This window comes from Lissotriton vulgaris, chromosome 8 (genome assembly GCF_964263255.1).
Source record: "Lissotriton vulgaris chromosome 8, aLisVul1.2, whole genome shotgun sequence".
Taxonomy (NCBI): domain Eukaryota; kingdom Metazoa; phylum Chordata; class Amphibia; order Caudata; family Salamandridae; genus Lissotriton; species Lissotriton vulgaris.
Genome location: NC_141696.1, coordinates 342,270,158 through 342,291,761, shown reverse-complemented (window position 1 = coordinate 342,291,761; position 21,604 = coordinate 342,270,158). Strand labels below are relative to the sequence as shown.

The window sequence follows — 21,604 nt, the reverse complement described above, 5'->3', positions numbered from 1 at the left end:
CGAAGTGCCTGATGTTAACGTGTGCAAAACTAGGGCCTTGAAAGGGGAGAAACCCTAGTCCTACAACATCAGTCCGCAAAGCGGGGAGGCATGGGAGGGGCTGTAAGGAATTTGCAGCTAGATAGAGTCTCTAACAGATAATGCATTACTGAAGGTAAGTAACTTTTTCATCTTATAGAGACTTCTAGCGGCAGATTCCTTACTTTTGAATCAGATACCCAAGCCATGGCATACTAGCGGGCGGTTGCGGACTCATGGACTAGACTAAAACATCTTGCAGGACTGAGTGGACAAAGTGCCCGTCCCTGCGCACTTGACCATCAAGGCAATAATGTTTTGCAAACGTGTGCAATGATGCCCAAGTCGCTGCCTGATAGATGTCTTGGACTGAGACACCCCGAGCCAAGGCTATAGTCGCAGCTTTTCCCCAAGTGGAATGGGCTCTTAATCCCTCAGGGGGCTGCTTCTTCACCAAGGCTTAACAGATTTTAATGCAGAGAACAAGCCAGCGCGAGATGGTTATTTTCTGCACTGCCTTTCCCTTCTTTGCTCCCACATACCCCACAAAGAGTTGGTCATTCACCCAGACACTCTCTTGTGCGGTCAAGGTAGAACAACAACACTCTTTTTGGGTCCAGTCGGTGTAGAAGCTCCTCTTCCTTCGAGGGATGTGGGTGAGCTAAGAAGGTGGGCAAAGTGATGGATTGACCCATATGGAATGGGGTCACAACCTTTGGTAAAAAGAAGCCCAGGTGCGAAGCACCACCTTGTCCAGAAAAGACATAAGATAAGGCTGCAAGCTGGATAACGCCTGTAACTCACTCACACTCTGGGCCGATGTAATCGCCACTAAGAAAGCTGTTTTGATGGTCAACAGCCGGAGGGGACAATTGTGCAAATGCTCAAAAGGAGCGCACATCAAATAAGTGAGGACCAAATTAAGGTCCCATTGTGGCATAATAAAGGGCGTGGGTGGAAACATGTGAACCAGCCCTTTTAGAAATCTATTTACAATATGAGATTTAAAAAGAGAAGGTTGGTCTGGCAGCAGCAAAAAAGCAGACAGAGCAGAAAGGTAACCCTTGAGAGTTCCCAAAGCAGAGCCTGCTGGACAAGGGTCTTTCTGTACAGTACAATTCATATTTCTGCCAATGGCAGGCGTATACCGACTTAGTGGAGGGACGCTTGGCTGCCAGAATAATATTACAGACCATGGGAGGAAGGTTAAATGCCATCAACTGCTGCCACTCAATCTCCACGCATAGAGGCGCAGAGTTGACAGGTTCGGGTGGAGAACCCTCTCCTGCTGCTGCGATAGAAGATCCTCCCAAAGGGGCTGATCAGAGGATCGACAGTCATGCTCAGAAGCACTGGATACCATACTCTCCTTGCCAAGTCCAACGCCACATGGATGACTTGGGCCAGGTTACTCCTGATCTTCTTCAGAACCCTGGGCAGGAGTGATATGGGTGGACATGTGTACAACAGGCCTGCGCTCCACTTGCGACGAAACACTTTGCCAAGCAATAGGCACATTGGAAACTCCAGCGAGCAATACTGCTGACATTGCACGTTCTCTTTGGAGGCGAGCAAAGCTAACCAAGGTTCTCCCCACTGCCGAAAGAGACCTTGCACCACCTCAGACTGGAGACGCCATTCGTGATCCGCTAGGCATCAACATCTGAAATCGTCCGACCTGGCATTCAGAGAACCTGTCAGGTGTTGAACCACCAGGGTTATGACCTGATGTTCCAGCCATGTCCAGAGACGCAGGGCCTATCGACAAAGGGTCCATGACCCTACCCTGCCTTGCTTGTTGCAGTACCACATGGTGGTGGTGTTGTCCGTGAACACCTACACCAACTTTCCCTTGACAGAGGGAAGAAATGCTGTCAATGGCAAGTGAATCGCTCGGAGCTTCAACACGTTTATGTGGAGCCCCAACTCCACCGGAGACCAGTGATCCGCTGATCTCCATCTCTCCCAAGTGGCCACCCCATCCCAGAAGTGAAGCATCCGTCACAATTGTGAGATCTGGTTGGGGAAGGGAGAAAGGTCTGCCTTTGACCCAATCTCAGTTCGCTAACCACCACTGCAGATCCTTCGCAGTTGCTTGCGAGATATAAACCACGTCAGTGAGATTTCCCTGATGCTGTGCCTATTGGAACTTCAAGTCCCACTGCAGAGCCCGCATACGCCTTCTCGTTTGTCTTACCAACAGGATGCAGGAGGCCATGAGACCCAACAGCCGCAGAGTCAACTTAACCGAAATCCAGGATAGAGTCTGAAATATCGGAATCATAACCTGAATATCCTGGACTCGCTGCTCGGGAGGATAAGCCCGAAACTGCCCTGTGTCCAGAACAGCTCAGAGGAAAGGGAGCATCTGAGAAGGGGTCAGGTGTGACTTCAGCACGTTTATAGAGAACCCCAGTGTTAGACCTGTCTGACTTTTTGGCGAAGTCCCTCCTAATTTTTATTTATTTTGTCCCCTTTTTGCCCCTCATACCCTTGTTAATTTTTGTGTCTACTGACTTTTTGTAGGTGTTGGTCAGGGGGATAGGTGTTTTCTTCCCCCCTCCTAATCTTTTACCTTAGGCCCAGAGGCCTGTTCTGACAGGAAAGTTGGCTCCACCTAAAATGGTGGCCACCAACTGCCCCAACTGTCACCAACAGAACTTGGCCATAGCCTAACATAGGGCATTCCAGAACCTTCTGGTCCATTCTGGACCACTGAAGGGCAGCCTATATAAGGCGGAATGCTGGACAGCCATTTTGTCTGTCAGTGAGGAGCAGCTAGAGTGAAGGCTGAGGTCTAGTGGGGGTAGGATTCTGAAGGGTGGTTCCCTCTACAAGAGTAGCCCTCTGTCAAGGTTTTCCCCCTCCTTGGTCCTGTTGTCCTAGCCAAGTTAGCTCATCCTGCTGATCCTGGGCAGATAAATTAAGGGGTTAACTTTAGTAGTCCTGGGAGCTGAGCTGAGAGTTCCCCCGTACCCCTAGTCTGCCCAGTAAGGAGGAATAGGGGGTTGGTGCTGGGAGAGTACAACCTGGCTTTGTCCTGAAGAAGCTTTCCTTTTCCCCCCCCTCCTCGTTTCAAGTGAAGAGAGGAAGTAACATCACTGAATAACTGTAGTGTTCCCTTACCCTGGACTGGTCCTGTGGCGTAGGGCAAGCTCTTCCGCCTGTGGGTGAAAGGTGTGAGGTGAACTGGGAGCAGGACCTTGGAAACACCGATTACGCTTGGTGCCATCGCCTCCCCGGGATCCACTGAGCCTGAGAAGCCTGTCGAGGCTTCCCCTTCGTGAGCGGGACCCCAGGGGCGCCTTTCGCGCTGTGTCGCGTTGCTGGAAGTGACCCAACCTTGAGGGAAGTGAGAGCGCCATCGCGCATGCCCCCTCGGAGGTAGCTATCCCCGGAAGGAGGGGCAAGGAAGTGAGCAGGCCCAGGCGTGTAGCGTCTCTCCCTGGAGCGGGACCGGCGAGACGCGTCTTCGGCAAGAACGCTTCCGCGCATGCCCGCTGGAGCAGTGTCTGAGGAGATCGGCGCTGAGGAGAAGCGCCGGAGGGGTTTTCAGCTGGCCGAGTGATCGGCTTGGTCCCTCCTGTTCGAGCGCCGCGCTGAGGAGCCGGCTCGGGCAGGGAGGGAGAGTTGCAAGGCCGGTAGAGGTCTGGGGGCTTTGAGGCTTCTGCCTTCGTGGTTTCCTGAGCGGGAGCAGCGCGGAGGAGCAGGCTTGTGCTGGGAAGTCTTGTGGGGCGTGAGAGCCTCGTCAGCCTTCCTTTCCCCAGCCCCTCGCGCTTGATCAGCCTTACCCTTGAGGCAACAACGACAGACACAAGTAAGGAGGTGGTTACCTGGGGGATTGTCTGCACAGGAGCAACTGTATGAATTGAGACTCTGACTCTGAGAGTACAGCGTCTATGAGGAATCCCTGACCGAGTACTGTTGTAAGCTGGCATCCATAGGTCTTCACTCCTTCCTTTTACCAGATAAGAAAGTGAACTGAAATGCTATTTATTTAAAGGGAAGGGTTACCCTGATCTAATAAAAGGGGTTATTCTTGCCAAACTGAAGAGTAATACTGATCTGAGGAATTATACAAAGTGAGCTGAGTATAGTAAATGCCTAACTGAGCTATCAGAAGTGAAAGAGATATCTGCCAGTTGTGTCTAAAGTGAATTGTCTTTACTACAAAAGCTGATTGTTAATGTGGTCTAGAATTGAAACGTATTTGTGCTTATACTATGTAGTAGATTCTTTCTCCCAAAATTCTAGCGGGGCATATCTGGCTTAATTGGTTCTGAGGTACAGTTATTCTAATGAAAAAGCGTGATCAGAATCCGGAAGTACAGTGACAGCTAGTAATGTAAAAAAGTGATTATCTGCTAGTAACTTAAAACGTGTAATTGCTGACCCTGAAAGTGATCTAAACTGATTTGAATTGTTTATATGTGAGTTACTGATACTTGACAACACAGAGCATATTATTTTTATATAAAGCAGCACGTATTTTCATATAATTTTGGTGTAGTGTTTTTCTTTTTGAGTGCTATTGCGTGAAGTTACTTTTGGGTGGTCTGCAACCTTTACACTGTGCCTCTAAATGTTAGTCTTGCCCTAGGCCAGGCTACCTAATTCCAACATATTGGTGCCTAGCGGTGGGATTGCGGACTTGGTTGCAGCTACTTACTAGTAATTTGGCGTAATACACCCAACCTACACCAGGAGTTTTCTCCTTGCGGCCCTCCCAATTAGTCTTTTTGTTTTTTCTAAATTTATTCCTGGTGGTGGGTGGAGTTGGTTTTAGGTTACCCTCACCCTTCTGAAATTTCTGGTGTGTATCCAGGTTTGCCAGATTCACCATGGAGTTTGCGGTGGAAAACCTGGAAGCCTATTCCGTGCCCCAATTGAGAATGTTCTGCCAGCAAATGGGGGTCTTTTTCAAACATGGTGCTAGGAAGGGGGAGCTCCAGACTAGCCTTAGGGCCTGGGTGGAGGCACACCAAGAGACAAAGGAGGAGGATGAAGAGGTTGACCAGGGCACAGAAGGGGGGGTGGAGGAGTTATTCCACCATGAGGGGGAAAACTTGCTCACCGGACCAGTGTCCTATTCCAGAAAGGGCAGTAGCATTTCTGGGAGAAGCCTAACAGAAGCTGAGCTCACCGACAGGAGGGAGAAAAGACAGCTAAAGTGGGAGCTGGCTAAGTTGGAACAGGAGAAAGAGGAGAAGAGGATGGTCCACGAGTTTAGGCTAAAGGAACTGGAGCTCCAAAGTCTACAACGGGGGTCCTCTCCTGTTAGGAATGGTGGCAGCGAACCGAAAGAGTCAGCCAGGGAGACCAAACCCTATATCCCAAAGGACCTGATAGCGAGCTTCAGTCAGGGGGATGATGTTGCTAAGTGGCTGGCCGCTTATGAGGTTTCTTTGAAGGTTCATGGAGTGCAGGAGAAGCACTGGGGGGGGTAGTTTGTACAAGTACATGCCTCCTGCTGGTCGGGACACCTTGTTGGCCCTGGAGCCAGAGGAACAGACAAACTACCCCACCATGAAGCTGGCGTTATTGAGGAAGTTCGGGCTCACCCCAGAAAGGTACCGACAGAGGTTTAGGGGGAGCCACAAGATGGGAACTCAGAACTGGGTGGACTTCCTTGATTACGCCAGAAAGGCTTTAGAGGGTTGGGTCAAGGGCAGTGAGGTAAAAGATTATGAGGGGCTGTACGATCTGTTTTTGAGAGAACACCTCCTCGAGAAATGTTTTCCCGAGCTGCGCCAACACCTGGTAGACAGCAAGCTGACCAATCCCCGGAAGCTTGCAGAGGAGGCGGACATCTGGACAAGTACCCGGGTGTCCACCAAGGGGACTGGAGGGGAATCTCAAAAAGCCGGACAGGGCGCCCCCAGAAGAAGGAGGGGGGGGAGAAAAAGAAAGAGTTCTCTAAAGGTCCCCAAAATAACTTCCAAGGGAAGGGAGCAGGTTTCACCCCTAGGGCAAACCCGCCCCGGAACCCTCATCCTGGCCAGAGCCAGCAGCCCAGGGTTCTCCACTGTTTTGAATGCGGTGGCGTTGGACATTATAAGGGAGATGTCAGATGCCCAAAGAGACCACCCCCTCCCACCGGAGGAAAGTCACCGGGAGTAGCTAGTGTAGCGCTCGGGGAGGAGTTGCCCTTAGATAAGGGGGGTGAGTGGGCGGGTGTCACCTTAGTGTCCCTGGGAGAGCGGGAGATGGTGCCAAAGATCCAGGTGCCCCCAAATACTACAAAGTATGGGCAATGGGTTACCATCAATGGCCAGAGAGGGGAGGCTCTGAGGGATACAGGAGCCAGCATGACTATGGTGAGAAGTCAGCTGGTGTCCCCAGAGCAGGTTGTTCCTAATGTACTCCACCCCGCCGCGATGGCTGACGGCAGAATGGGCCACTATCCAGTGGCTGAGGTTCCCTTTGAGTGGGAGGGGGTTGCAGGTTCACTTCGAGTTGCCGTAAGCCCTGCCGTGCCAGTCGATTGTCTGTTGGGGAATGACATGGAACACAATACTTGGAGAGAGGTGGAATACCGGACGCATTCTGCGATGCTGGGTACACCTGACTGGGCCTGTGTCAGCACACGGTCTGCGACTGCCCGGAGAGGGAGTTCGCCTGGGTTGGAGCCTGGAACAATGGCCCAACCCGCTGCTAAGAAGGGACAGACCCGGAGACAGAGAAAGCCTGCTCCGGCTTCCACACCCCATGAGACAGATCGGCCACCTGCGGTGGTGGACCAGGAGTCCGTGGAGGGGGAAGTAGACTCTCTGGAGGATTTGCCCATCCCTGCGGAGTGGCATGTGGAGGGAGGTCCTACCAGAGAGGAATTCTGTAAGGGGCAGAGGGAGTGCCCCACCCTTGAGGGACTGAGGCGACAGGCTGAAGCCCAAGCAGCAGGTGATGTTACGGGACATTACCATATTTACTGGGAGGATGGACTCCTCTACAGTGAACCCAAGGTACCCTCGCCTGGTTCATCGAGGGCCTTGGTAGTCCCGCAACAGTACCGAGCCTTTCTTTTAGAACTGGCTCATGCCATACCCCTGGCAGGACACTTAGGCCAGGACAAGACCTTTGCACGGCTTGTTCTCCACTTTTACTGGCCTCAGATGAAAGCGGCGTCCAACACATACTGTAGGACTTGTGTAACCTGCCAGGCCAGTGGGAAAACAGGGGTGAAGCTAAAAGCTCCCCTGGAACCACTTCCAGTCGTTAGCACCCCCTTTGAGAGGGTGGGCATCGACATTGTAGGGCCTTTGGATCCACCAACAGCAGCTGGTCACAGGTTTATCCTGGTGCTGGTGGATCATGCCACACGGTACCCAGAGGCAATACCTCTGAGGACAGTCACTGCACCTGTAGTGGCAAGAGCCCTAATGGGAATCTTTACCCGAGTGGGATTTCCCAAGGAAGTTGTGTCCGACAGGGGGACCAACTTCCTGTCAGCTTACATGCGGGCAATGTGGAAGGAGTGTGGAGTGACCTACCGGTTCACCACTCCTTATCACCCCCAGTCAAATGGACTGGTTGAGAGGTTCAATAAGACCTTGAAGGGCATGATCAGAAGTCTGCCCGAGAGCCTGCGGAGGAAATGGGATGTCCTCCTACCCTGTTTACTTTTTTCCTACAGGGAAGTGCCCCAGAAGGGAGTGGGCTTCAGCCCCTTTGAGCTTCTGTATGGGCACCCTGTACGCGGTCCTCTCAGCCTGGTGAAGGATGGTTGGGAGAAATCTCCCAGGAAACCCCCCCAGGATGTGGTGAGCTACATGCTGGCCTTCAGGAGCCAAATGGCGAAGTTGTGGAAGCAAGCTTCTGACAACTTGGAGGCCAGCCAGGCAGTCATGAAGGAGTGGTACGACCACAACGCTCACCCGGTGGAACTGGAGCCTGGACAGAAAGTGTGGGTGATGGAGCCTGGAGAGCTTAGCGCCCTCCAGGATCGCTGGACAGGCCCCTTTGAGGTGTTGGAAAAGAAGGGTAAGGCCACATACCTGGTGGACCTTAAGACCCCTCGACAGCCCCTACGGGTGCTACACGCCAACAGACTCAAGCCCCACCATGAGAGGCCCGAAGTCATGCTGATGATGGTGACTGACGGGGGAGAGGAAGCGGAAAGCGAACCTCTCCCAGATCTCTTTTCGTCCCAAGAGAAGGATGGGTCAGTGGAGGGAGTGAATCTCTCTCCTACTCTCACTCCTGAGCAACGGGAGGACTGCCGCCAGATACTGGAGCAGTACTCTTCTTTGTTCTCCCTTGTCCCGGGAAGGACCCACCTGTGTACCCATGATGTGGACACAGGAGACAGCCCACCAGTGAAGTCCAAGACCTACCGGCTGTCTGACAAGGTGAAGGCTAGCATACATGGAGAAGTTGCCAAGATGCTAGAGCTGGGAGTAATTGAACCTTCCAACAGCCCTTGGTCCAGTCCGGTGGTGCTCGTGCCAAAAGCCGCACCACCAGGCACCACACCTGAACTGAGGTTCTGTGTGGATTACCGAGGACTGAATTCAGTGACAAGGACTGATGCTCATCCGATCCCTAGGGCGGATGAATTGATTGACCGGCTAGGAGCTGCCCAATATCTGAGTACCTTTGACCTCACTTCAGGGTACTGGCAGATCTCCTTGACAGATGGAGCAAGGGAAAGGTCAGCCTTCTCCACGCCTGAGGGACACTACCAGTTCTGTGTGATGCCCTTTGGGCTCAAGAACGCCCCTGCCACATTTCAGCGGCTGGTGAACCAGGTCCTCTCTGGATTGGAGAGTTTCTCTGCTGCCTACTTGGATGACATTGCTGTCTTCAGTAGCAGCTGGGAGGACCATCTGCAGCATTTGCAGGCCGTTCTCCAGGCCCTGAGACAAGCTGGATTGACCATCAAAGCCAGCAAATGCCAGATTGGGCAGGGGTCGGTTGTGTACCTTGGACACTTGGTGGGTAGGGGGACTGTGCAGCCCCTGCAGGCGAAGATTGAGGCAATCATGGCCTGGGAACCCCCCAAGACACAGACTGAGGTCCGAGCTTTCCTGGGCCTCACAGGTTACTACCGTCGCTTTGTGAAGGGGTATGGCACTATTGTAGCGCCCCTCACAGAGCTCACCTCCAAGAAACAACCTCGACGGGTAGTTTGGACAAAGGCTTGTCAGCAAGCCTTTGAAAAGTTGAAACAGGCAATGTGTGCGGCACCGGTCCTGAGGGCCCCAGACTTCTCCAAGGAGTTCATTGTCCAAACGGATGCATCAGAACATGGCATTGGGGCAGTGTTATCGCAACTCAATGAAGAGGGCCTGGATCAACCTGTAGTCTTCTTATCCAGGAGGCTGCTTCCCCGGGAACAGAAGTGGAGTGCCATTGAGAGGGAAGCTTTTGCGGTGGTGTGGGCTCTGAAGAAGCTGCGGCCATACCTCTTTGGCTCGCACTTCCTGGTTCAGACCGACCACCGACCCCTTCGTTGGCTGATGCAAATGAAGGGGGAAAATCCCAAGTTGTTGAGGTGGTCCATCTCCCTACAGGGAATGGGCTTCCGGGTGGAACATCGGCCTGGAGTGGACCACGCCAATGCAGACGGTCTCTCCAGGTATTTCCGCCTTAGTGATGAGGACTCCCAAGGGGTTGGGTAGTTCTCCCCACTTTCAGCTGGGGGGGACGCGTGTTAGACCTGTCTGACTTTTTGGCGAAGTCCCTCCTAATTTTTATTTATTTTGTCCCCTTTTTGCCCCTCATACCCTTGTTAATTTTTGTGTCTACTGACTTTTTGTAGGTGTTGGTCAGGGGGATAGGTGTTTTCTTCCCCCTCCTAATCTTTTACCTTAGGCCCAGAGGCCTGTTCTGACAGGAAAGTTGGCTCCACCTAAAATGGTGGCCACCAACTGCCCCAACTGTCACCAACAGAACTTGGCCATAGCCTAACATAGGGCATTCCAGAACCTTCTGGTCCATTCTGGACCACTGAAGGGCAGCCTATATAAGGCGGAATGCTGGACAGCCATTTTGTCTGTCAGTGAGGAGCAGCTAGAGTGAAGGCTGAGGTCTAGTGGGGGTAGGATTCTGAAGGGTGGTTCCCTCTACAAGAGTAGCCCTCTGTCAAGGTTTTCCCCCTCCTTGGTCCTGTTGTCCTAGCCAAGTTAGCTCATCCTGCTGATCCTGGGCAGATAAATTAAGGGGTTAACTTTAGTAGTCCTGGGAGCTGAGCTGAGAGTTCCCCCGTACCCCTAGTCTGCCCAGTAAGGAGGAATAGGGGGTTGGTGCTGGGAGAGTACAACCTGGCTTTGTCCTGAAGAAGCTTTCCTTTTCCCCCCCCTCCTCGTTTCAAGTGACGAGAGGAAGTAACATCACTGAATAACTGTAGTGTTCCCTTACCCTGGACTGGTCCTGTGGCGTAGGGCAAGCTCTTCCGCCTGTGGGTGAAAGGTGTGAGGTGAACTGGGAGCAGGACCTTGGGAACACCGATTACGCTTGGTGCCATCGCCTCCCCGGGATCCACTGAGCCTGAGAAGCCTGTCGAGGCTTCCCCTTCGTGAGCGGGACCCCAGGGGCGCCTTTCGCGCTGTGTCGCGTTGCTGGAAGTGACCCAACCTTGAGGGAAGTGAGAGCGCCATCGCGCATGCCCCCTCGGAGGTAGCTATCCCCGGAAGGAGGGGCAAGGAAGTGAGCAGGCCCAGGCGTGTAGCGTCTCTCCCTGGAGCGGGACCGGCGAGACGCGTCTTCGGCAAGAACGCTTCCGCGCATGCCCGCTGGAGCAGTGTCTGAGGAGATCGGCGCTGAGGAGAAGCGCCGGAGGGGTTTTCAGCTGGCCGAGTGATCGGCTTGGTCCCTCCTGTTCGAGCGCCGCGCTGAGGAGCCGGCTCGGGCAGGGAGGGAGAGTTGCAAGGCCGGTAGAGGTCTGGGGGCTTTGAGGCTTCTGCCTTCGTGGTTTCCTGAGCGGGAGCAGCGCGGAGGAGCAGGCTTGTGCTGGGAAGTCTTGTGGGGCGTGAGAGCCTCGTCAGCCTTCCTTTCCCCAGCCCATCGCGCTTGATCAGCCTTACCCTTGAGGCAACAACGACAGACACAAGTAAGGAGGTGGTTACCTGGGGGATTGTCTGCACAGGAGCAACTGTATGAATTGAGACTCTGACTCTGAGAGTACAGCGTCTATGAGGAATCCCTGACCGAGTACTGTTGTAAGCTGGCATCCATAGGTCTTCACTCCTTCCTTTTACCAGATAAGAAAGTGAACTGAAATGCTATTTATTTAAAGGGAAGGGTTACCCTGATCTAATAAAAGGGGTTATTCTTGCCAAACTGAAGAGTAATACTGATCTGAGGAATTATACAAAGTGAGCTGAGTATAGTAAATGCCTAACTGAGCTATCAGAAGTGAAAGAGATATCTGCCAGTTGTGTCTAAAGTGAATTGTCTTTACTACAAAAGCTGATTGTTAATGTGGTCTAGAATTGAAACGTATTTGTGCTTATACTATGTAGTAGATTCTTTCTCCCAAAATTCTAGCGGGGCATATCTGGCTTAATTGGTTCTGAGGTACAGTTATTCTAATGAAAAAGCGTGATCAGAATCCGGAAGTACAGTGACAGCTAGTAATGTAAAAAAGTGATTATCTGCTAGTAACTTAAAACGTGTAATTGCTGACCCTGAAAGTGATCTAAACTGATTTGAATTGTTTATATGTGAGTTACTGATACTTGACAACACAGAGCATATTATTTTTATATAAAGCAGCACGTATTTTCATATAATTTTGGTGTAGTGTTTTTCTTTTTGAGTGCTATTGCGTGAAGTTACTTTTGGGTGGTCTGCAACCTTTACACTGTGCCTCTAAATGTTAGTCTTGCCCTAGGCCAGGCTACCTAATTCCAACACCCAGCGAATGCAGGAGGTCCGTCGTAGTCTGAAGGTGGGAGACTACCGCCTGGGGCGAGGACGCCTTGCCAGTCGTCAAGGTAGGTAAAGACTGAAACCTCTAACCTGTGCAGATGAGCTGCAACCACCACCATCACCTTTGTGAAAACCCGAAGACACTGGTAAGGCCGAAGGTAAGCACAGTAAACTGAAAGTGCTTGTGGCTTACCTGGAATCACAGGTAACGCCTGCGGCCCGGCAGGATGGGAATGTGAAAATACGAATCCTGCAGGTCCAACGCCACCATCCAGTCTCCTTGGTCTAAGGCAGACAAGACCTGAGCCAATGTGAACATGTTGAATTTCTCCTTTTTGAGGAAGAGATTGACGGTCCAAAGATCCAAAATGGGCCGAAGCCCCTTGTTCTTCTTCGGAATCAGAAAGTAGCGGGAATAACAGCCACTGCCTTCTTCTGAAACTGAAACCCTTTCTATAGCCCCTTTGGGCAAAAGCCACTTTAAATGATCCTCTGCCAGCCGTTCCTGACTCGACAGAATAGTAGGAGGAAAAGAATGGAAAGGAAGACAATAACCCTCCTGGGCAATCCGCAAGACCCACTTGTCTGTTCTAATAGATCTCCAGCAGGGGAGATGATGATGAATTCTCCCACCCACTGAAGTAGTGTGGTCCTGCAGAATCAGCCTAGGAGTGCTTGGAGGCTGTGGCTGCCGGGGGCAGTGTGGTAGACCACTTCTGGCCTCCATTCTGAGGACAGAATGTACTGCATCCACATCCACGCACAACTTGGGCAGTCTGTGCGGGACAGTGGCTAGGATAGGGTTGATGCGGCTGAAAACCCCTTTGGTTACCATGAAAGGGGCGAAAGGAAGTCTGGCCACGAGGAGTGGAGGAAAGGCCCAAGGATCTGGCCATAGCTCGAGAGTCCTTGAACCTGACCAGGGCCAAGTCTGCCTTTTCTTCAAAAAGGCGGGTTCCATCAAAAGGCATGTCCATCAAATTGGCCTGGACATTCCCCGAGAAGCCAGTTGTGCGAAGCCAGGCGTGGTAACTCAATGCCACTGTCGTTGAAATAGACTTACCCAGCGAATCGGTCGTATCCAAACCACACTGTATGGTCAATTTTGCCACAACCTCCCGTCCTTGAAAGCCTGGGAGAGCACAGCTTGGGCCACCTCCAGGACTTGTGGCTGTACCTGGGAGAAACGGCCAAATAAGCATGCAGTATTCAATGGAGGCAGGTGTGAAGTCGACTCTGGCTCCGGCTCCGCAGAACCGTGCCTAGAGCGTTGCTGCTCTTTACTTCTTTCGACGATGGACGCCAGTTGAGGTGAAGTCGAAGTCCGCTTGGACTCGTTCTTCTTCTTGTGCCTCTTCCCCGAGTGTCCAGATGACCTCGAATGGGATGGAGAGGACTTAGGGCTCCGTGAGCGATCCCCGCCACCTCCTCTTGTTCGAACGGGATCGTGACCTCCTCAGAGTATAGCTTAACGGTGTTGACTGCCGGGCCGTTATCATCTTCAACGCCCACTCCCTCAAGGTCTTCGGAACAATCGCCCGGCAGTCTGAACACAACTTCGAATCGTGGTCGCTTTCAAGACACCACAGACATACACGATGGGGATCGTTAACCGACATCGTGGGGCAACAAGTCCCGCAATGTTTAAATCCTGTCTTCCTACCCGGCATCCCTTGCACACGAAATTGTCAAAAATATCGACAAAAGTCGAGAAAAAAGCCTGCCAAAAAGCAGAAGAGCAGTAGCTATTCCCAGAACAGCGCTTAACTGGTGCAGAAAGAAAAGAACTGACGTCCGCGCGACTGGGTGGCGCCTATGTAGGCACCATGACATCATAACCAACGCTACCAACACCATCGACCTCACGTGGAGCCGAATGGAGCCACTCGATGTCGCTCACAAGTGGAATTGCTCAGCAAAAGTTTCCGGATCCAGTCTGATGCCTAGGAAATTCAAAGGTAAGGGATCCACAGCTAGAAGTCTCTATCAAATCAGCAAAACAATCTGCACAGACCCACACCAGTCATAAGGTAAAGCCTCCAGTGTGATGAACTTGGTCCTATATCCTGCCTGCATCCTATCACAGTAGGCCAGTAGTTGTGAATTTGCCCTAGTCCGTTACTACAGAGATACCCACAGTTGGTTCTTTGCACCTTTTGGCTCTAGTTTCACCTACAACGTTAATGACACATAACTCTGGTTCTAATGATTGAAATTTTGTCATTTTGGTGTTATTTTATTTATTAAAATAGCCTATATTTTTCTTAATTGGTTTGGGATTTTTCTTGTGCCATGTTTTCACTTTATTACTGTTTGAGTCCTAATTTAATACATACTTTGCCCCTAAATTAAGCCTGTCTGCTTTTGTGCCAAGCTACCAGAAGGACAAGCATATGTTTATTTAGGGACTTTTGTGGTTCACCCTGACAAGGAATGTGATTATTACTTGAAGTTGGTTCTCACCAATTACCAATTTCTTACGTGTCATTCAAAGATTTGGCACTATTTGCTAAATCTTCATGTCGGCAGGACAGTGACTAAAAAAGCAGGAGAAAATATCGCTGGTATTAATTGCTAATCCTCAGTAAAATAAAGCCTACATCCTCTTGTAATGATCCTCGGTTGCCTCCTTTGTGTGACATTGACCTATGTGGTTTTGGTTTTGAATTACAATTGAGACTTCTGAGTTAAATGTCAGCTATTATGTCATCAGGGCAAAGGGAAGACCTAATGCTTGAATTAAACTTAAAGGGCTAGAGCGGTTGCATGTTTTGGAAAAGCCTATCCCTCATAATGCATATTCTGCAGAAAGGAAGAGTAAAGGTCTATGCAATCAGGGCTACTTGTATTCAGTTAGAGCCTTTCCTTAAGAATATATTTTGAGTCCTATGTTCATCTGATGGACAGTACCAGAGTCAGAGAATTAGGGGTATAGTAGGATGTCACCAAGAGTGACATTTCAGGTAGTCTGATTCAAATTATATGCAAAGTGATATTTTCACACTAGTTTCAGACTTATCCAAAGGTCAGATTCTTACTCAAACCACATACATATGTTTATACAAATATACAGATAATAAAGAAATAATACAATTTACAGGATAGTCATCAACAGTGTGAGCTGTTACATTACCTTAAGGTTGTCTATAATATAATGACTTCCGTGCCCCATCGCTCCAAAGGTGTTCAGGACTGTGCGAGCTGTTATCTCACCAGGCTTAGGCAGTGGCAGTGGGCCATACTGTAAAGAAGAACATGTGCAAAATGTGAGACTTCAACATAAATTCTGTACTGGAAAAGTACTTTTATGAAGTCTATACAGATGTATTGCAAATCCAGTGGGGCATATTACAAGCTCAATCTTTTTTTTTTTTTTTTTTTTTGGTTTATCTACTTCCTAGAAGGATGCAGTAAGATTGTAACATGACTAGGGGGGATATTTAAAGTTTGTGAGGTGGCCTGTTATCCCGCCAGGGTGGTGGAGGTTATATTCTCTAGCACTCTAGTGGATGACCGCCTGCCACATTTATACGTCTCCACCTGCGTCGTAGAGATCTTTGTGGCTTCAAATGAGTCGCTGCCAAGGAGGCTCATCTGAAGAAACTTGGAAATTGCTGAGTGGTCTCCATGTTTAATGAAGTTGATCAGTAAACCTTTTTTTAAGGTAAAAAACATTCTTAAAGTCAGGGTTTTTTTTGAAAACAGTGCTGTACATTTTTTGTCTGTTCATGTCCTCCAGGCCTTTCCTGACAGTCCCAAACAAAAAAAGTATGTCAGAACATCTGCCTTAAATAGGTCGGATACTCTGAGGTACTTAAGACTCACAGCACAATGTCAATTGGACTGTTGGTTCAAAGTTTCTGCCGGTGAAACCAGCAGGGGCTCCATCAGCGGAAACATGGTAGTGTGTCCGGCTGTAAATAGAGCAGATAGGCTGTCACTTTGGCTGAGAGGGTACTCCACCACTTTTGTCGCAGAGTACCAGATTCATTAAACTCTAAATAATAACCTTATCTTCAGAAAGCGAATACACTACTATATATCCTTAAAATTCAAAACTCACACCTCTTTTTTTAATGACCTTTTTAGTGAATTTAATGAAGTGATACAACCCTTAGGTATCATTACAAATATTTAATGTTTGGCTCAACAGAATAACTTCTGTTTAATTCGAGTGCTGTTGCAAGGTGTACGCATGAGAGGGAGTCGGGAGGATAATGAGGGAACCACACCAAACACAATATTACATGACCTGCAATTATTTTCATGTTTTCATCTATTGCAAGAGCATGTTGACAGCAACTTGGTCTCTGGTTGTCATACATGCATGGTGTCATGTCTTTGCGATGGAATATTTAATTATATCATTTAGTCCCTCTGTAATGACCCTAGCATCTTGCTCTTGCATACATATGGATTTTATTCTGCATAGAGCACATTCAGTGTTGCTTGGTGTACTACAGTTGCTTCCACATGCAGTAAACTCCGCTCCGCCTATGGAGTTCACAGAGTTTTGCCATCTCCCCACAATTTTCTTTTTACTTTTAATGTGGGTGCTTTTATTGTGCTTCTCCTTTCTCCTCTGTTTTGGAGGGAGATTGTGATAGCACATGGCTTTCATTTCAAGGGAGCATGCTGCATGCATACCATAAGTGATTGCTTATGCTTCTTTTGCACCCTGCCTCCTTCAGGTGTTCTCCTTGTTCTTCCTCTTTTCCCTGCCTATTTTTCTTTTTTATGGACGGTGTCCCCACATACCCCAACTTTTTTTTTTTACCGCACCGCCAGCCGCGGGGTGGTATCCTGAGATACATAGCAGGACTTGAAGTGAGCAGCAGTGCAAAATGCATCGTATATTTTCAGTACGGGGTCTACATAGCCCTATTTTCAGTCTGGGATCAATTACTTAAAAGAAATATAGGGAAAATGGCATCCACACGCAGGGAAACAGCTCCCTATTCATCAGGGCATTTACTTTTTCCTCGAAGAAAACAAAGTCCAGCTTTTAGAGTTTTTTGTTTCTCAAGTGGGTGCTCTAAAGATGGTGGCTGGTTTGTAAAACTGTGCTACTGTGAAGGGAGCCAAGTCACGGCAGTTTCCTTCAAACAGAGAGACTTACACCAGGCAGGCAGGGATCTCTAGATATGGTATTCTGCCACATGCCAGGGAGCAGCGGATATCCCTACATCTAACTTGACTACCAGTTCCTCTTGAATGGACAACCAGAACCATTAACCATTGGCTTACGGCCTTGACTAAGTGAGACAATATGAGTGAACTCAAGCAACCTTGATAAATCTCTGAGGAAATTAATGGATTGCGGTGTGTTTCCTTCAATAATGCTTTTTGAAAAATGATCAAAGTATGACTGAGCCTTCAATACTTTTGAATTGATGAAGGACGGAATCAAATTTATTTTTTCCTCTCAATTTTTTGTGCTAAACTTGATGCCCAGATTATATGATTGGCCTATTGAAATTGAAAAAGGAAGGAGTAAACATGGGTTTGTGTATGAAATAAAAATGATTAGCAGTGGTGAAAAGGTTGTAACTGATTTTAACCCCTTCGCTGCAGTGTTAATTTTTCCGCAGTGCGAGGGGGGGGTGGGCGCGGTGCTGCAATGCTCATTACGGCATCCGGCCATCATGAGTCATGGTAGTCATGTGCTCATGACGGCCAGGAGCCGTCCGAACTCCGCCCTCTGATTAATTCACCTGCATAGGTGGGAATTAATCACGCGTGGAAGGAGCGGCAACGTTCGGACAGCTCCCGGCCGTCATGAGCACATGACTACGATGACTCATGACGGCCGGGAGCCGTCCTGAGCATGGAACGAGTTAAGCATAAAAGTTTGAAAATATTTTAAAGATCATTTAAAAAGTTGGAAATGCTTGTTTAAAAATTCATGAACATTTCGACAGGTGGCTTATGAATTTCCCTGATCTGAAATTTTTAGTTTTGAATGCTTATATCAACTCAAATCCTATTAAGCAGATTTAAGTTTATGATATCTTATTAAAATAGATCAAAGCTGATGAATTGCCATAAAACCCAAATTAAGACTATTTAGATAACAAACTCACAAAAGCAGGAAGAACCAGATCTATGAGAAGTTCCAACACACTTCTTCTCATTCCTCCCAGACTGAAAAAGAAATCAACCCAGGCTCGCTCTTTTTCAGGTAATGCTTCCAGCATATGGAACTCTCTCCCGAGGAACCTACGATTCAACCCCTCCTTCACTGGCTTCAAAAGGGACCTGAAACGCCAGACCTGAAATGCTACCTCTATACTGGAACACATGAGCAAATCTTGAACTCGTTTATATTAGTCTCTCTGTCTCAGTTCGTACCCATTTAACAGTTGGCTGTTTTCTTGTTTGCCTCTTTTGCCTGGAATGTCTTTCTCTCTCTGGACTCACAATATGCGAATTGCCCACAATCAGTAACAGCCCTCAGGGCCGAACTTCTTTCAGTGAACATTTTGTTCTTGTATTCCACCAGCATTGCCAAATATTTTTTTTCATGTGTATATATTGTTGTTTGAACTTGAACCTATGATTGTTGAGCGTCATATGCTCAGTGACTGGATTATTGCCTCGCTCTTGATTCTGAAAAGCGCTCTAAAACCTTTGGGTCTAGCTAGCGCTATATAAAACCTATAAATAAATAAATAATATGGGTGATTTTAACTGTAACCTCTCTTTTGCAACAAGTGAAGGTGAGTTCATCAAATGGAAAAAATTTATTTTGGGCAATTCCAGAGAGTTCAATTCTGAACCAAGAAAAGAAACAACTGGTTGAAGAGACCCTTTCTATTCTACATAGCTTGAATCTTGGCATATTAAATGAAAGGGTGTCCCATTTGTTTTACTCATCTTTCCCATTATTGTAAACCCATTCTCGGTTACACCTTTATTTTCTTGCCACTGTTCCAACAATGAAAGAACTTGACTATTAAGCCCCTTTAGAGTGGTGTCTCTGGCTTCCTGCATGTACAGACAGGGGGGTCTCTTGGGCATTGAATGCCATAAATATCACAATGATAGGAAATATGTTTGAAGGGGGTGTTGCAAAAACATGGGATGAAGTGGCGACACAGGAACTACATGCTACACAGCTTAATATATTTCAATTCCCCAGAATGAGGCAATCACTTAAGGAGAGTCTGGGTAGTGACCTGGCGGAGCCACCTAAAGTGGCCGCCCTTACATATATGATAAATACAGAATCGACAACACAAACTGTATCTAAACTGTATAAATTTGCATCAGAGCTTCCGAGTAAACCATTACACTAAAGCTAGACTAGCCTGGCAGACAAATACAGGGAAAGACACAGATGACTTAATCTGGAAATATTGCTGCGAGAGCACGAAACGGATATCACTAAACGGTCACCATAGGTACTACACCCCTGAGAGATTGTATAGATATGGATTGAGAGGTTCCTCTGATTGCAAGCGCTGCGGTGCTGGTCAGGCTGATTTCTTCCCCTTGGCCTGGGTGTGCCCGAGGATCGCCAGCTTTTGGGTTTTGATTTTTAAGGCCCTAGGAGATATCACTGCTGTAACACTAAATTCGAACCCTATGCTGGCTCTGCTGGGATGCTCCATGCACATCCCTAAATCTATCAGGAGGCTGGTCAACATGGGGCTACTTATAGCTAGATGCAGGGTTGCGATCTGTTGGTCTCGAGGCCCGCTCCCCACTATGGCCTGCCGGTCAAGGGACATGATCTACTGCTGCACGCAAACTAAATTGGGAATTATACAGAACTTACCTGGCTACCAAAGAGGAAGACGCCGTGCCTGCGGCTACCCCTCCTCATGAGTAGGAACTGATGGGGTCGACAGGTGAATAGATATAGCTGCGTTGGACTGTGAGATACTTACCGGGGCTCGTTTCTATACAGGTTACGGTCTTGCTAGGATGGTAGGATGCGAAGCCACATGCCACTGGGGATGTCTTTCTGTGATACACGTCTCTAATAAGATCCATAGGGGCCCAGGCCCCGTGATGTTTAATGTTATCATGTAAGATTGCATTGTGTTGCATTCAGAATACTTAATGGACTGTCATAAGGATTGTTATGCTTAAGGTCTTATCACAAAGTGTCTCTGATTGGTTTTATTTTGTATAATGTGTTCTGTAATAAAATGTAAATAACTTTTTTTTAAAGTTACTATTATTCCAAGAGTCAGAGTAAACACCTTCCCCGGGCTATTAACATCAAATGTTCATTGCACTGCAGAAGGCAGTAGACTTGTGAGTTCAGGGCGAAATACAGCATACAGACTGCCTGAAGGTAATTATAAGGGGGAAAGAGATAGCTAGCAATTTCAAACAATGAAAGTCTTCCATAAACATGAGGGGTTGTCTAGATTACCTGAAGAACGGTGGGTGTGGCTAGAATTTCTCACAGTAAGGAATAAAATGATGAAAGGCCTAGGGAATAGCCTGTACCTACATAAATTCCCTCAAGTAGGTGTTTGGAAGCAGGCATGTGGATCACACATCAGGCATTCAAAATCTGCTATGCTTGAGATTTGCATACTTAACAGCGTGGTTAGGGTAACCTACTGGCAATAAAGAATATCTCTGATCTAAACAGTGTGCACAAAAAGGCTGCATGGGCTACCAAATGCATAAAATATAAATTCAGCCATTTGCAATTTTAAAAAAGATGCAAAAAAATCTGTAACTTTATTAAAGCCTAGCTAAATAGCAATTACTAGTCAGTGCAATAATCTATACTGTCAAACATGAGCAGTGCTTACAAAATCTCTCTCTGTCAAGGAGGTATTGAAGTTGGCTACCTTAGGAGAATAATGCCAGTTAGACATCAGACTGACAACTAACAGAATAGAATGCTGAAATAAAAAGAACAGAGCATCTGGTCCCTTTGGTCCCAACAGTCTTCCAAAGATCATGTTTAAGGAGGGTTCTGTTCATTGGGTGTGTTGGCTTTGTCCGCTATTTTACTATTGCCTCCTAAGCAGAGACATTCCTCTCTATCCTCCATCCACTCCTAAACAAGGCAATTCAGCTGTGCCAAACACCTACTACCTTATTGCTTTACAGGGTGTGGAGCTTCCAATTGTTTGGAATAACTAAGGGATGATAGAACCAATCTACTTTCTTGTGAACGAACAGGGTTTTGCCCAGATGAAGTCATACTGCAAATTACGGTCCCCTACTTCGATTTGGCATTCCAATTTGCATGCCTAACGAAAGAACTGATCTTGAGTATGTAGCCATAAATAATCAACCACTTTACATTTGCTTTGTAGGCTCCCATGCTGCATTTGATGGTGGCGATAGCGCAATTCATGGACAAAATTAGCAGGATGGAGAGTTTCGCCCCATGACATTAAAACATTAACGACGGTGCACAGACATAATATCGACACCAAAATATCGACTGGACATAATATCGACTTTTAAATATAGACTGGACAAAATATCGACAGGACAGAATATAGATGACCAAAATATCGTTTTTAAGGTAAGTGATATAATATCGACTGTTAAAAATATAGATAGTAAATAATATCGATTTTTTAATAATATCTAATTTTTTATAGTGTATTTTTATGGTATAATATGTGTGAAAAGTGTGTATTTATGTTATAATTAAGTTTTATTAATGATTTTTGTTTTTATAATTATTGCGTAATTTAATTCTGTAGCGGGTTGTGGGTTTATAGGGGAATAG

At 47.9% G+C, this 21,604-nt stretch overlaps 1 protein-coding gene across 1 annotated transcript in view; it reads right to left on the bottom strand.

Annotated features, from left to right (window-relative positions):
- The window catches only part of EFHC2 (EF-hand domain containing 2), a 413,024-nt gene that overhangs the window by 272,706 nt on the left and 118,714 nt on the right, over positions 1-21,604 (bottom strand). Inside the window, exon 6 of the mRNA XM_086934106.1 lies at positions 15,023-15,130. Within this exon, the coding sequence (XP_086790232.1) occupies positions 15,023-15,130 (108 nt within the window). The remainder of the gene's footprint in view (positions 1-15,022; positions 15,131-21,604) is intronic.